The sequence below is a fragment of the Pseudopodoces humilis genome, chromosome 19, assembly GCF_049639895.1.
Source record: "Pseudopodoces humilis isolate 2021_Gansu_Grassland_sample_001 chromosome 19, ASM4963989v1, whole genome shotgun sequence".
NCBI classification, from domain to species: domain Eukaryota; kingdom Metazoa; phylum Chordata; class Aves; order Passeriformes; family Paridae; genus Pseudopodoces; species Pseudopodoces humilis.
In genome coordinates, this window is record NC_142218.1 from 8,022,482 (window position 1) to 8,036,594 (window position 14,113).

General features: G+C 48.3%; 1 protein-coding gene across 4 annotated transcripts in view; it reads right to left on the bottom strand.

Annotated features, from left to right (window-relative positions):
- Positions 1–716: 716 nt before the first annotated feature.
- Positions 717–14,113, bottom strand: part of HELZ2 (helicase with zinc finger 2) — a 29,810-nt gene continuing 16,413 nt past the window's right edge. For all 4 annotated transcript variants that reach the window (XM_005524942.3, XM_088064435.1, XM_014254050.2 and 1 more), the window contains exons 9-20: positions 10,186–13,696; positions 9,283–9,368; positions 8,774–8,905; positions 8,373–8,540; positions 8,022–8,163; positions 7,428–7,544; positions 6,812–7,004; positions 5,884–6,018; positions 5,430–5,648; positions 5,022–5,178; positions 4,361–4,528; positions 717–3,884 (exon numbers count right to left, since the gene is read on the bottom strand). In XM_005524942.3, the coding sequence (XP_005524999.2) occupies positions 3,760–3,884; positions 4,361–4,528; positions 5,022–5,178; positions 5,430–5,648; positions 5,884–6,018; positions 6,812–7,004; positions 7,428–7,544; positions 8,022–8,163; positions 8,373–8,540; positions 8,774–8,905; positions 9,283–9,368; positions 10,186–13,696 (5,153 nt within the window). In that variant the 3' untranslated portion in view covers positions 717–3,759. The remainder of the gene's footprint in view (positions 3,885–4,360; positions 4,529–5,021; positions 5,179–5,429; positions 5,649–5,883; positions 6,019–6,811; positions 7,005–7,427; positions 7,545–8,021; positions 8,164–8,372; positions 8,541–8,773; positions 8,906–9,282; positions 9,369–10,185; positions 13,697–14,113) is intronic.

Consider the following 14,113-nt stretch of genomic DNA (forward strand, 5'->3'; position numbering starts at 1 on the left):
AAAAGATGAGTAAGAGTAATTAAAAATAAATTGTTTAAACAGTTTGCTTAAAATCAAACTAGTTCCATTTTCAATAGCAATTGTACAGGTGCCTTCCCAAAATCTTTCCAGGTTAGCAGTAAGCCATTCAAAATTTTCTGCAAAAAAGAACATCTTTAGGCAGCATTTGGGACTCAACACTTTTGTCCCACTGCCAGAGGCAATGGGTGGGAGCAGCCAGAACCAGGAAATCTTGCAGGACACCTCCAAAGCAGAGCACAGGAGACAGAAGCATCTCTGCCATCCAGTCCTTTCCATACACTGATATATGTGAAACTCAGTGTCAGCTTCTTCCAATGATATTTTGGGTTTTTATTGTCCTTCCTCCAAAATACCTGAACTCTTAAGCTCTTTAAATCACCTCCCCAGACTTATGTCCATCACTGGTTTCTCTCACCCTCTACACCCTGTGCCATGTAAGTACCTAAGCATGACTTTACCCCCTATAGTGCATGAAAAGATCACTTTAATAAAAAAAAAAAAACAAACAGCCAAAACCCAACAATAAATAATCCCCAAGCCTCCCAACAAACAGGGAAGGGTAATACATCAATATGTAAAAAATTATTTTTCTGCCTCAAACCTGCAATTAATGTTAATTTTCTTTTTTATCATTTGATTCAGTCCAAACAGAGCTGTTCACACACAGATTCTAGTCAAACCATCACATAAATAGACCTTTTCATAATAAAATTTATTATTTAAATAAATTCAAATCATTTTTACAATTATGGCTTAAATATCAAAAAAGGAATGTTGAGGTTCATTCTTATGAACAGTCAAAGCAGATAAAAATATTTGTATCCAAAAGGTCATTTGAGGTTTGCTGCAAGTCACAGACATACAAAAGATAAAAACCTGCCCCATTTCAAGTTCCTTAATTCAGACTTCATGCCACTTGACATTTCATTTCTAGTTTTAAAAAACCCAACAATTTATTGCAGTAAATTGATTGTCCTACACAGATCTGTCCAAATCCTTAAAAACAGTCCAGCCAGCCTGATGCTGGGCTCACTACTGGCTGCCTGCACAGGTTCCCCTTGTTCAATTTGTGCTTCAGCTCTAGCTAGTGCTGAGGAAATTAAGTTAATGCTGTTGGATGAACTGACATTTGTGTCCTGCAGCCATGTGCTTTTGTCTCTGTCTGTGGAGAACACAGAGCCTGTGACTGGACAGACGCCCTGGGCACCACGCTGCCAGGGTGTTCCTACTGGGATTACCAAAAGTTTGGTATTTTAAGAATATTTCTTGAACATAAAATTCTTCCAAAAGTAAATTCAAAACTCTGTGTGCAAATGAAACCAGGCTAATTTGAACTGTCTTTCCTCTATTGATTTCTATGATTCTCTCTGTGAGCATAAGGACAAGAACACGATACTCAGCTGTCACTACAGTCTATAAAAAGTTTAATTGCACTTTCTGCTATCCCTGACTATTGCATGACCAGCTCTCCAGGAACCTGCTGACAGCACCAGCAGCCCTAGGGCCCAGCCTGGCTGTAACTGCTGCTTGGGTGCATTTCCTAATCACCAGTTATAAAAATACATCCTCAGAGGGAAAAAAAAAAAAAATTAACATGTATATTGTCTTGCAACACAGAAGTGATCAAGCAAAACATTTCATTCTACCTCCATGGAGGTAGTGGGAAATAAACACTTTTTTTCCCACTAAGGACAAAGGGACCTGCTTCATGAGGACTCTCTCTTGGCCAAACCCCCTCCAAGGGCACCGACTAAGCCACTAAATCTGGGGTGAGTCTCCTTGTTTGTGTTACCTGTATGAAATAATCAGCACAAAACCCAGGGGAGAAACTCTTCACTTACAGGAGATCATGAAAATGAGACACACGGGTTCTAAAGGAACCAAAGTGCCATTGTTAAATGAAGCTGGGACCGTGCTAAAGTTGTTATCCCAACAATTCCAGCATTTTTTGTAATTCTCCATAGCATCTGAGTTAGATGATTGCATTTAAATAGTCCACAGATTGATCCCCAGACAATCTTATTTTGGAATTGCAATAATATTTGCTAATCAGGCTGGCGCAGAATCTTTTAAGATCCCACGCAGGATGACTTCAAAGAGGAACAATGAATTTTACACCTTACCAGCTTTTATCAAGCATCTTTAGAACCAGCAGGAGATACTTCCTATGGATTTTTATCCTTCATGGAATGCCAGCCATATGCCCGCTCTTATGCTTTGGTAGGACAAGAGCAAGCTTGGGTGGTCTTTGGCATGCAGCTCAAACCCCCCAAAGGCAGACTGCAGGAAGGTAGCTTAAACTAGGAAGAGAACAACAAAACCTCTCCATAGGTTCTGGAATCAAGTCTGACACAGATTCAGTAGAAGAAACACAGCATTAAATGGAGACTTTTCCAGACACAATGATTTCCTATTGCCATTCCTCCACACAGGAAAGAGCCACACTGGATTTCGGTTGCAAACAGGACAAAATTCCTCCTGCCACAGCGCTGTGACATCACAGGGATCCCTGCCACAAGGAAAACTTGTGTGATTGCATCTCAGCTCCATCCCACATGAAAGTCTAAGCACAGCCAAGCATGTGGCTTGGGGAGAGCTGAGGCAGGCACTTCATACATTCAGAATTGAAATGAGATAAAAGACACCCTCCCTCAAAACTGTCATGCTTCCAAAAGCAGCTCTGTGATTCTCAGAGGGCACCATTCACCACAATACATCTCTACCAGCCACATGTCACTGGGTGAAAGCAGCCTCTCTGATGAACCACAGCTTCCAGCTCACAGCAGTTTGGCTACAGAAAATATAAAAATACATTATACACATACACTCGTTCACTGCTCTTAAAAACTCAGGCCATAAGGCTGTGAAACAAATTCACAGAGTTAAAAGTTAATAAATTAAAAGCAGCTTTAAAAAAAGTGGGGGAGGAAAGGGAGGGGGGATCAACAGGAGATATCAAATAAAATTCTGAACAGTTTAAAATGGGCTGACAAATCCCAGCTTTTCCTGGTAGGAGAGGTCCCCGCTTTTTGTTGCCTTTATGCTGGTGAGGACAATCTCCTTCATACAAAGAACACATAAATCTATTTACAAAATCACCTTGGTCTTGCTGTTGCGATATTTACATGCTTAGAGAACATTTTGGCTAGACAAAGAGTGGTGCATGCATCTCTTGTTGCTTTCCTCCTTCACTTAAAAAAAAAAAAAAAAAAAAGTAAAAAATAAGAAGTCTTAAAAATTTCCTGTCCTTGAATTTAAAATGAAAGGCAGTACTCAGAAACTTTGGTCCTCCATGGCAAACAGCAGCTTACTGTGCCACTCCACTGCGTGCAGTCATTCCACCCTGATGAAAGGACTGAGCATTTGATCCCCAAAATACAATCCCAACAGCTGGAGTAAATATTTGGCCCCCCCAAACTGCAGCTGCAGTGGCAGGTAGGATGAGGGTTCTGCTGAGCAACTTACAGTTACAAAAATAGTATCATCATCAGTAAAGTCACATGCCCATCATCTATCTCCAATGCCTTTTTGGTTTGCTAGAATTGAAAGTTCCTGCCCAAGATTGCACTGATTAAAAACAGCTCAAGATGCTGAAGCAGATGCTGAAGCTGAGTTGTCACGGTGCAGGAAGCTCCCAGATCCCCTGCTGCATTTGGCTCTTGTAGGTCATTGAATAATGGAAAGCTTTGGTCCTTCCCAAGGCACACATAATGCAGTTCAGGCAGAGGGGGCCTATCCTCACTGGGAGATAGCTGAGGTCCTCCTGACTCGAATCTCCTGGGCTGCAGTGTAGCTGTTGTGCTGGTAGTAATGCTGGAGCAGTCTCCTCCACAAAGGGTTGCACTCCAGGAGGTACCGGTTCCCTGTGGGCACAGGGATGGGGACAGCAGGTTAGTTGCCAGAAGAGGCTGGGCTGATACCATTTTTGTCTTTAACCTCTAGCTAAGGGGGCTGGGTCACTTGCAGGGACATAGATATCTGTGAAATCCCAGCTCGCTGATATGCTGTCATATCTATGTGCAGCTTCCCTACACATCACAACCTACACCTGCATGATTAGGAGCAAAATGAGCAGCCAGATTTTTCTTAGGACAGAGCTCTAGCATGAAAGCAACAGAAACAACAGGGTCTAAAACAATGAGTGTGAAAAAATAACTACACTTGCTTGCATTCAAGCTGTGAATGAGCTCTGCTTTTCCCAGATTGCCCAGTTTCAAAAGCCCAGACTAAAGGGCAGAAGAATAAAGCAAGACCACTTGTTGTGCTAGTTTGGATCACCACCCTTTTATCTGAGAATCCTATTCCGCTGAAGGCTTGTGCATGTTCCAAGGATACCCACCTATGATGCAGAGTCCTTCCTGAGCTCGTGTGATGGCAACATTGACCTGGTTTGGGTCGGTAATAAACCCCAGGTATTTCTTCTGCCAGCTCTTTGTGGGCTTCCTATCGATCTCAGACCGGGGGCAGGAGCGTACAGTTGACAGGATCACGTATTTCCATTCACTTCCTAGAAAGTGGAAGCAGACCAGATTTTCTTAGAAGGAAGCATCTGGCCATTTCTCTATCCCACTCACTTCTCTGCTGCCACCCTCTGGGTTTCTCCAGCTCTGGAGGCTTTGGACTCCTGATCATTGCTTTCCAAAGAGAACTGTCTTCTGACAGTTCTTTAACACCCTTCTCAGATATAGAAGCACAGAATCACAGAATGATTTTGTTTGGAAGGAACATTCTGTGTTCCATCTTCCCTGACATGGGCAGGGAGCCTTTCACTAGAAATCTTCCACTGGAGACCCTCCACCTTCCTGCCTTCAGCAGCCTCACCCTGCCCAAGAACTCCAGAGGCTTCCAAAGGATTTATTATAATCACAGATCACCCAGAAATCTGGTCTTCCCTGGCTAAAGTGACCCTGGGGTAGGGTTTGCTTGAAGGCTGTATCTGTGAGGAGCATCTCAGGAAGGCAGGAGGGGACAGACTCAACCTCCCCTTCCCAACCCCTCACCTTGACTCTTCATGATGGTGCAGACAGTCACCCCGCGGATGCCCTCCCTCTGGAGGCTCTTGTTGATCTCGGACACCTGGGCACTGTAGGGGCTCAGGATGGCGATGCTGTCCGGCTGGATGGTGCCATCTAGTGTCAGCTGCTTGGCAATCCTCACCTGGGGGGACCAGAGTCCTGCTCACCTGGCAGCAGGGCCGGGGGGAAGAGCCCCCCAGCACCCCTCCCCAGTGCCGACCTTAGGATCACATTGCCCTACACCTGTTTCTGCCCAGGGGCGTCCTGGTGTGCTCCAGACCCAGGAGGCACCAGGCAGACGCTACTCATCTTTGTATCTTTATCATCCCTCCACAATTACAGCACAACACCCTCCCTTCTACACCCCCAGCAATTCCCCAGGACCCTGCTCACCGCGTGTGCCACTTCCTCCGGGTTAGCTTTGGAGTTCTCGTTTCCTTCCTCAGTAGAAATCATGAGGGAGTGCTCCTTCCCTTCCACGTGCCCGAAGATGATGGGGCAGCAGTTGTTACCTCTGTGGTGGAGCACGCTGGGCTTCCGAACAAGCTGAGAACTTGTTCTCAGCCGCCTTTCATAGAACTCCTGGGATGGGAACTCACAAATGCTCTTGTGCTGGCAGAGAAAAGGGAGGAAACTGAGGTGAATGAAACCCAAGGACCTTCTCAGCCTGCAGCATCTTTCTGGGCAGGCTTCACCCACAGTGCCATTCACCTGGAACTGGCACTGGCATATTCCTAGATATAATCCTGTGTCTAGGAAGGGGAAGCACTAATGGAGACTATCTGCTGCTTAGGGCAAGCCTCGATTTTCTGTGATGGAGAGAAGGCAATCCATGGGAGGGCCTCACCATGCGGTACTGCGTGTCCAGCATCCACGCCTGTCCCTGGTAGCGCTCAAACAGAGACATCTCCATGCCAAGACTCTTGCAGACATCGTTGTTAACCACCGGCCGCAGCTGTTTGTGATCCCCCAGCAAAACAACCTGGAAGGAAGAGCAGACACCTCAGCTGCGAGGTGGTGGCACTGCAAAGGCCATCAGCTCTTTCAAAGGCTGTTTGTGCACAGACATTCGGTGCTACCTATTTATGTTCCGTTTACAGCAACCTCAGCCAAAGACCACATTGGACACGATATAAATATCCTGTTCTAGATAACGTTTCCATCTGATGGGAGGAAAACAAAGAACCATAGAATTCTGGAATCACAGAATGGTTTGGGTTTGAAGGAACCTTAAAGCTCACCTCTTTCCAACCCCGTGCCATGGGCAGTGACACCTTCCACTAGACCAGACTGCCCCAAGTCCTGTCCAACCTGTCCTTGAACGTTTCCAAGGATGGGGCAGCCACAGCTTCTCTGGGCAACCTCTGCCAGAGCCTCACCATCCTCACAGGGAAGACTTTCTTCCCAATATCTAATGGAACTCTGCCCTCTGTCAGTGTGAAGCCATTCCTCCTTGTCCTGTCACTCCATGCCCTTGTCCAAAGTCCCTCTCCATTGCTTTTGGAGCCCCTTTAGGCACTGTAAGAGGCTCTGAGGTCTCCCTGGACCCTTCTCTTCTCCAGGTTGGACAGCCCCAGCCGTGTCTATGCTTCTTGTGACACTAATACTTTGTACCTGGGCCAGAATATTTTTTCAGTGGCAGCAATACCCACCCCATAAAGAAGCACAAACCTTAAAATCCTACCAGGTCTTGTAAGAGCAGCATGGTCAAGGATGGAAAAGGTTTGAGAGCCCTGAGCAGCTGTCCCAGAGACACATCTTTGGCAGGGACATACCTTCTCAGCACGGCGGTGGCAGACCAAGGGGATGAGGGTCTCGGGCTCTGTGGACATGGCACACTCATCAATGATTATCTGCTTGAAATTGAGCTGCTCCAGGGCGTTGGCAGATGAGACAGAGCAGGTGCACAGGATGACATCGTGACGCGCCAGCTGATACGAGCGACCTTTTGACAACCAATTTTTGTACCTAGTTTTGATGCAGAAAACACCAGGTTATGCATAAGGGAACACCTTCAGATTCCTCATGCAGGAACCAGGCAGAGGTCGTGCTTTCCCAAATGATTATGGCCTCACCTCCCTCCCCAGGATGAGCTGGTCTTCCCAGAAAAGGGCTTTGGATGGACACTGTAGGAAATGTACTTTGTCCTGAACTTAACAGGGCAGGGGCTCTGGGTGCAGGATTCAAGGGTCACACAAGCAGAATAGGAATTTTGGTTCAGATGGACAACAGCACCAGTGCAAAAGGGATTCTGAGGCTCTGTGCTGTACCTGTAACCTCCAGCTCATAATTTTTTATCACTATTCTGAACACACAGTCAATTAATCTGTGCTTCAGAGGTGACACAAAGCCGAAGTCAGCCATCTCTCACCACAGTCTCTTCCTACTCACTCCTTTGTTTCAGCTTCTGTGATCTCCTCTCTGTTCCTCACCCGAGTGTCAAAGTGACAGATCCTCTCCCAGAAGGGGCTGGGCGCCCGCCGGATGCGATGATGCAGGATTATTTTGCTGAATAAAGAGTCAATATATAAATATTTTCCCTCAACACTGAGACCTGAGTGATTTCTTCTACAGTGAAGCAGACCACACCACCTGCCTATGTGGAGAAGCCCCATTAGCTAAAAAACTCACAGCCAAACTTTCCCATCTTTGTAGACCAACTAATTCAACCTTGAGGACATAAAATACAACTGCTTCCCTTTAGCAGCTGCAAGCAGGAATGAAGTCAGAGACATTCAGGGCTGTTCCAGAAGGAGATGAAAACATCTAGGGACTTTTCAACAACTTGGATTTCCTGACTAGGTGCTATATTAGAATGTACACATTCACTTGAAAAAATTGATTACAAATTATTTAGAAAGCAGGTTAATAGTGCTGCTCTGCAGTGGTAGAATGAAACTATTTGCTCCGGTTTGTTCAGCATTACTGATGCAGAAGCTACCTCTCCCCAGCATCCTAGGAGCCTGCAGGGCCATGCTGTCCTACCTGAGCTCATGTTTTGGCTTTGCATCCCGTAGGGATTTACGGGAGATGTTCCGGTTGCTCCCTGGGTATGGGAATTCCATTGTCTCAATGGCCTCCCCATAAACCCTCAGTGGTTTCAGGTTCTTCACCTTCAGCAGCATCTCTGGAGAAGGAAGGCAGCTCTGCTCAGACAGCAGCAGGCATTGGTGATGCTCTCTCCCTGACCCTCACTCATCATCCCATCTCCACTGGTCCTCGCCCTACAGTGCAGGGTCTTCTGTAAGGACCAGCCCCACTTTCTGCCCCTCCACACCACATGTTCTCCCTCCCACCAGTACAAGCCACTTCAGGGATTTAAGAGATGATAGTTACCAGCAACAACATCAACAGACTTGTTGGATGGGCCACAGTACAAGATGCACTTTCTCTTCTTGTCCTTTTCATCTCCCAAGCATGCTGTTTTATCCTTCTCAACACTCTCCTCATTCAATTTATGGAACCAGTAGACAATGTGAGTTCCAACAACCGTCTTCCCTGTGCCTAGAAAAAAAAAGGAGTATGCTGAGAACATTTTAACCACAATACATGCTCTGGATCAGCATCCAGCTGATGAGCCACGAAATCAAGAATGGAGGGGACTGCCTTGCACAGCTGTAGGTGACGCCAACCCACGTTCCCTTCTCCTGGCTCACCGAGGGTCCTATGGAAAGCAGCAGATCAGCTCTCACCTGCCATCCATACCACAGCAGGAGTGTTCTGCTGTCCCCCCTTACCTGGTGGGCCTTGGATGAGCATGAAGGATTTTTTTAGAGCATCCAGAACAGCCTGTTTCTGACTCTTGTTAAGTTTCCAGCTGTTACCAGGGATATCAAAGGAATTTTGCTGCAGAAATCTGGATGTTGTCACTGTTACAGCAAAGAGCCAAGAAAACAAATTTAAAGTAAGTTACTGAGGGCAGCACAGAAGTGATTCAGCAAGAGGGTGCAGCAGGTACCTAGTGATGGTGGTCCATTACAAGACCACCTAGAAATAATCCTCATCCCATGCCAAGATACTCTGCCCATGAACCATGTCTGTCAGTCCTGGGGATGACGATCTCAGCTGTGCCAGCCACCAGCAGGGCATCCCAAATTACACAGCAGCTCCTCTCATCCCCTTGTCAGGGGAACCTCCCGGTGTGGGAGCATCAGCCCTATGGCAAGGGCCCACAGAAACTGCCAGGGCACCTGCCTGGCCAGAAGCAAGTAGCCACAAGGTAAGAAAGGTTAATATTTGCACTTACGTTTTTGAGGAGGTTCGTGGCCCAGGGCGATGCTTTTAGCAAGATCAGAGGCATACTTGAGCTTCCAAAGTGCTTTTTCTTTCCGTCTGACAGACAAGAAAAAATAGGAATGAATGGAATGTAGCACAAAATAGCAAAAGTAGTAATTCAGCTTTGCATAACTGCTTTACTTATTCTTTCTCTCTGCTTTGTTATTGCATTAACTCTTTCCACAAAGAACTTAAACCACAAATAACTTTAACTTAACTCTGCTCCTCTGCATCTGGGACCATTTCTCAACTGACTGAAGAGCAGAGCCTGTAAAGATGTTGAGAGCAAGGAACAAAACTACTGTCCCAACTCTGTTTTGTTATGGCCCACTCCCTTTTACTGGATTAGCTTCCAATGTTTCCTAAAATTCATGACGGAACAGGAAGCATATTCTGCCCTGAGAATGCTACAGCATTGGGGGTGCATAGCAGCCTTTGCTGTGTATGAGGAAGGGCAAACTAAACATCAGCTCTGATTTATAAAAAGCAGAACTTGTTTTGCAGCAACAACAAAGGGGAATGATTTGGAAATCAGGGAGCTCTTCTAAGCAAACCCCACTCCAGAGCTTCACTTGGCCTTTTATAACACATACTGCAGCAACCTAGTAATATAAGAAGCTGGTCCTGAGGGAAATTTCAGCACCTTCCCCTATCTCCCCATTCTAAGGGACAACCAGAAGAGCATGATACCCTCTGGAGAGCAGACCCAAGGAATGCTGCCACAATCCCCAGAGACCCACAGCCCAACAGTATGGCCAGTCAGAATAAAGATAAGGGCAGGTTTTTCAGGGGATCAGCCACAGCAGTGAGAAAAGCCCATGGGGGTGCAGCAGAGGGGTCCTGTGGGATGCCAGGTGAACCAGAGCACACTTACATGTCTGGCAGCATCTTTGGAATGAGCTCCACCGTGAACGTGGCAGAATCCTGTGAGACCTCCACAGGGATGGTCTCCATAGACATATAGTGGATGTAAAAATTCATAGTCTGCTGAGCAGACCTGTCCAACTTGTCATCATCATTGAACTCCTCCGTGACCCCGTGAGCCACCCAGGTGTAGGTATCAGGATCAACCACAAGTTTGTTCTCCAATTTGCCATTGTCAAGCAAAGACAGGTTCTGCAGGCCATGGCTAAGGCATTCCTCATCATTCTGGGGGCTCTTGGGAAGCTTCAGCCCACCTAAACGAATGCACAGGTAACAGTTTGAGAAGTCCACTTCAATGGAGCAGTCCTCCAACCACTTCTTGTTCAGCATAAAGCTCCCTTGCAGCTGTCCTTTGCTTGTCCTTTGCTTTGCCCACTTTATTTTAATATCATGGAGGACAATCGAGTCGTTCTCGGCCACGGCACACCACGCAGACTCCATGGCACTCATGGGCATCCACACCTTGTTGTACTCCGTCGGGTTCTTGTACCTGTCCTTGGATGGCAGCGTGGCATAGGCCAAGAAGCAGTCGATTGGCTTCTCCATGTGCTGCAGGCAGACCTCAAACCCCGGTGTCACACACCACAGCTGCACAAAGGGCACCAGGAAGCCGCGGCTGACGTCGGTGGTGAGCTGGAACCACAGCGCGTCACCGGCGCTCAGCTCCAGGGACAGCTCCATGTAGTGGGAGCAGGAGCTTTTCCGCACCCAGCCTATGTGCCGGTGGTACAGCTCCTTGCTCTGCCGCAGGAGGGACGCGGCCTTGTCAAACTCCTCGTTCCTGATGGCCGTGAGCACGTCTTGCCATGTCTGGGTGCGGAAGAGGGTGACGCTCTTGTCGCAGAGGGGTCCTTCCCGCAGGCTCTGCTCCTTTGTCTCTGCAGAGTACATCCTCCTCTTCCAGGTCAGCCTGATGCTGCTCCGCTGCTGGATGAACACAGGCTGCTCTATCAGCTGAAGGGATCTGTAACTAATTCTCTGGGGATCCGGAAGACTCTCATTGTTCAGGGGAAACAGGGCTTTAAAAAACCTGCTCATCTCTTCGATATCCACCACAAAGGCAATCTTCTGCAGGACTTGGTCCTTCAGCTGGCAGGCCATCTGCAGGGAGTGGGCTCTCTTCTCGTACGTCATCGCCTGGGTATTCTTCCTGTTGAAGTCGTGACAGAGAAACTCAATGTCGTCCGCAGAATAGATGAGGGGCTTCTTGCGGAGCACAGAATGCAGGTGTCGCTGGACCACGACATCCACGTACCGGCGGATGGGAGAGGAGGCCCAGGTGTAGGAGTCAACATGCAGGGAGTAATGCCCTGTCTTAGACTGGACAGTGGAGTTGGAGCGACAGAAGTAGGAGCGGCTGAGCAGTCTCCTGAACTCCAGCACCACTGGGGCCAGCTTTGGGTGGATGTCATCAGTGACAACGAGGTCGAGCATCTTCTGGAAGTCATGGGCATTAGCAGCTGACTGCAGGTGCTCCCAGATGGGGCCCAGAAGACTGAACTCCACATTTTTAGGGGAGTCTTGTCCAGGAGGCACTTCTCCCAGGTGATGTAAGAGATGGATGGACAAAGGAATGATGTGGCTGTACTTGTCTTTCATGTGTGACAGCTGTGTAAGGCTTGGCTCACACTGACACCGGAGAGGAGTGACATTTCTGGTCACCTCCTGATTGGTGAGGAACTCGGCCACAAAACTATTGAACATGATCATTAACTCCTCTATCATCTGATGGGACCCCCTGTTACCTGGGGAACTTTCCTCATCCAGCCGGTCATAGAAACAGTCCTCCTGCAGCCGAAACTTCCGATGGATCCTGGAGAAGTGATAAGCCACAGCTATGCAGTCCTCCAGGGTATCAAAACGAAGGGCCTTTGCTGCTCCCCTGTAGCAGTTCTTAATGCAGAGCTCTGCCTCTTCGTAGGACAGCTGCCTGTCCGAGCGGATCACGGAGATGGTGAAGATTCCCTTTAACATCTGATCAGTCTCCTTCTCTACGGTGACGAACAGGGAGATCACCCGTCGATCCTTCTGCGGCAGGAGGCTGCAGACATCTTGGCTGATTTTGGGTGGGAACATGCACAGAGGCTCCTGGTTGGGAGCATAGTAGGTCACACCTCGCTTCTTTGCTTCCAGGTCCAAGGCACTCCCTTTGGGAATTATGCCAGCCACATCTGCAATGTGGATCCCAACCTCATAGTGACGCCCAAGATCCCTAATGCTGATAGCATCATCCAAATCCCTGGCACCTTGGGGGTCAATAGTGAAGGTCATGTAATTCCGACAGTCCTTCAGAGCTTCCTTGGTGAGGTTTATGTTGCTGTTGGAGGTGTATTTGGCTGTCTCTCTGGTGACAGCAGCTGGGTATTTGTTCTCCAAGCCATACTCCAAGGCAAGTATCTTTAAGCCTTCTTCCAAAGTCAGTGCTGCCTGCAGGATCTCTGTTATTATCCCCAAGGGGTAGTAAAACCCTTCCCGCCAGGAGATGACCTGGACACAGAAGAACTGGCACCTCCTTGTCTCCTGGCTGATCTTCTCAGAGCTGACCACTTTGTACTTCCCATTGACAAGCCTGCGGATGGGAATGACATTGGGTTTCTCCTTCAGCCCCGGGACGAATATTTTGGTGACAGTGGGATCGATGGGTATCATCACACGGGGATCAAACTCATCCATCATGCAGATGAAGGTCCGTTCTCTCTCGGCACGCTTCAGGATGCCCACCACCCTCCCCTGTGGGCGGTGGCTGCTGCTGTTGCCTGTGCTGTTCTGCAGGATTTCCACCAGCACCTCGTCCCCAGTGAAGGCCGTCCCACAGTTAACTCTGCCTTTGATCTGGATGTTCATGGCAGGGGAGTCATTGAGGGTGAAGGCAGAAGCTCTGTCGAACGCCTCTTTGACCAGCTCGCACCTCTTGTACATTTGCGGGTGCATATGCAGGTATTGCTGCATCATCTGAGAAGAGAAGCTGACATACTCCCACTTGTCTTTCCACTGGTTTGAAGCCTCAGACTTCACATTCAGCAGCCCTTCATCAGACACTGTCACCAGCATGTTCTTGCTCTCATCTAAGAGCTCCTGGAGGATGGGATCATCAGGATTCATGCTCTCACCCTCAGAGCTCAAGGAGTCTGTGTCACAGTCTTCCTCGTCCCCCTCCAGGCTCCTGCTCCAGCTCTCCTTGTCATACGCAGCCTGTTTGATCTGAGCCATTGTCAGGTTCTCTGGGAAGATGCTCCCATTATCAATGCACTGCTGGATGAACCGTTTCCATACTTTGCTGCACTGGCCGTGGGAGCACAAGGCCACGGCGTCCCCTACCACAGCCACCAGCGACTGAGCCCGGGTCATGATGGTGTTGAGCACTCTGGCCTCGTTGAAGAACTCGAGGTGGTGGGAAGCTGAGACACGCAGACTCTCACTGGTGTGGACTGTGCTGATGATTATGACTCGAAATTCACGCCCTGCACCAGAGGGGACAAGGGAAAAGTCACCCATGAGAACGCAATGGGGAAGACCCTGCCTGGCTGTCACCTGTCTGTACTGTGTCACATGGCCATGGAGTGATGTAACCTCGCTTGGCTGCAACGTGGGGGTGACCCAGTGTGGGTAAAGCAGCTCTTGGTGATCATGAGATCCTCTGTGGATAAACCAGGGTGGACATCACAAGGCACCACCACCCACACACCAGGGAGGAAAGGACAGCTTGGAGATGGGATAAAGACAGATCACGTGGGCAATGCAGCCATGAGCACCCAGAGAGTAGCCCAGTGTGCCCAGTGCCACCAGCAGCCCCTCCTTGCAAACACGGGAAAAGTTTGCTGTGAATCTCAAATTCCCTGAGGAGCTGAGGGTCTTGCAGGAACAAGAGCAGTGATCAT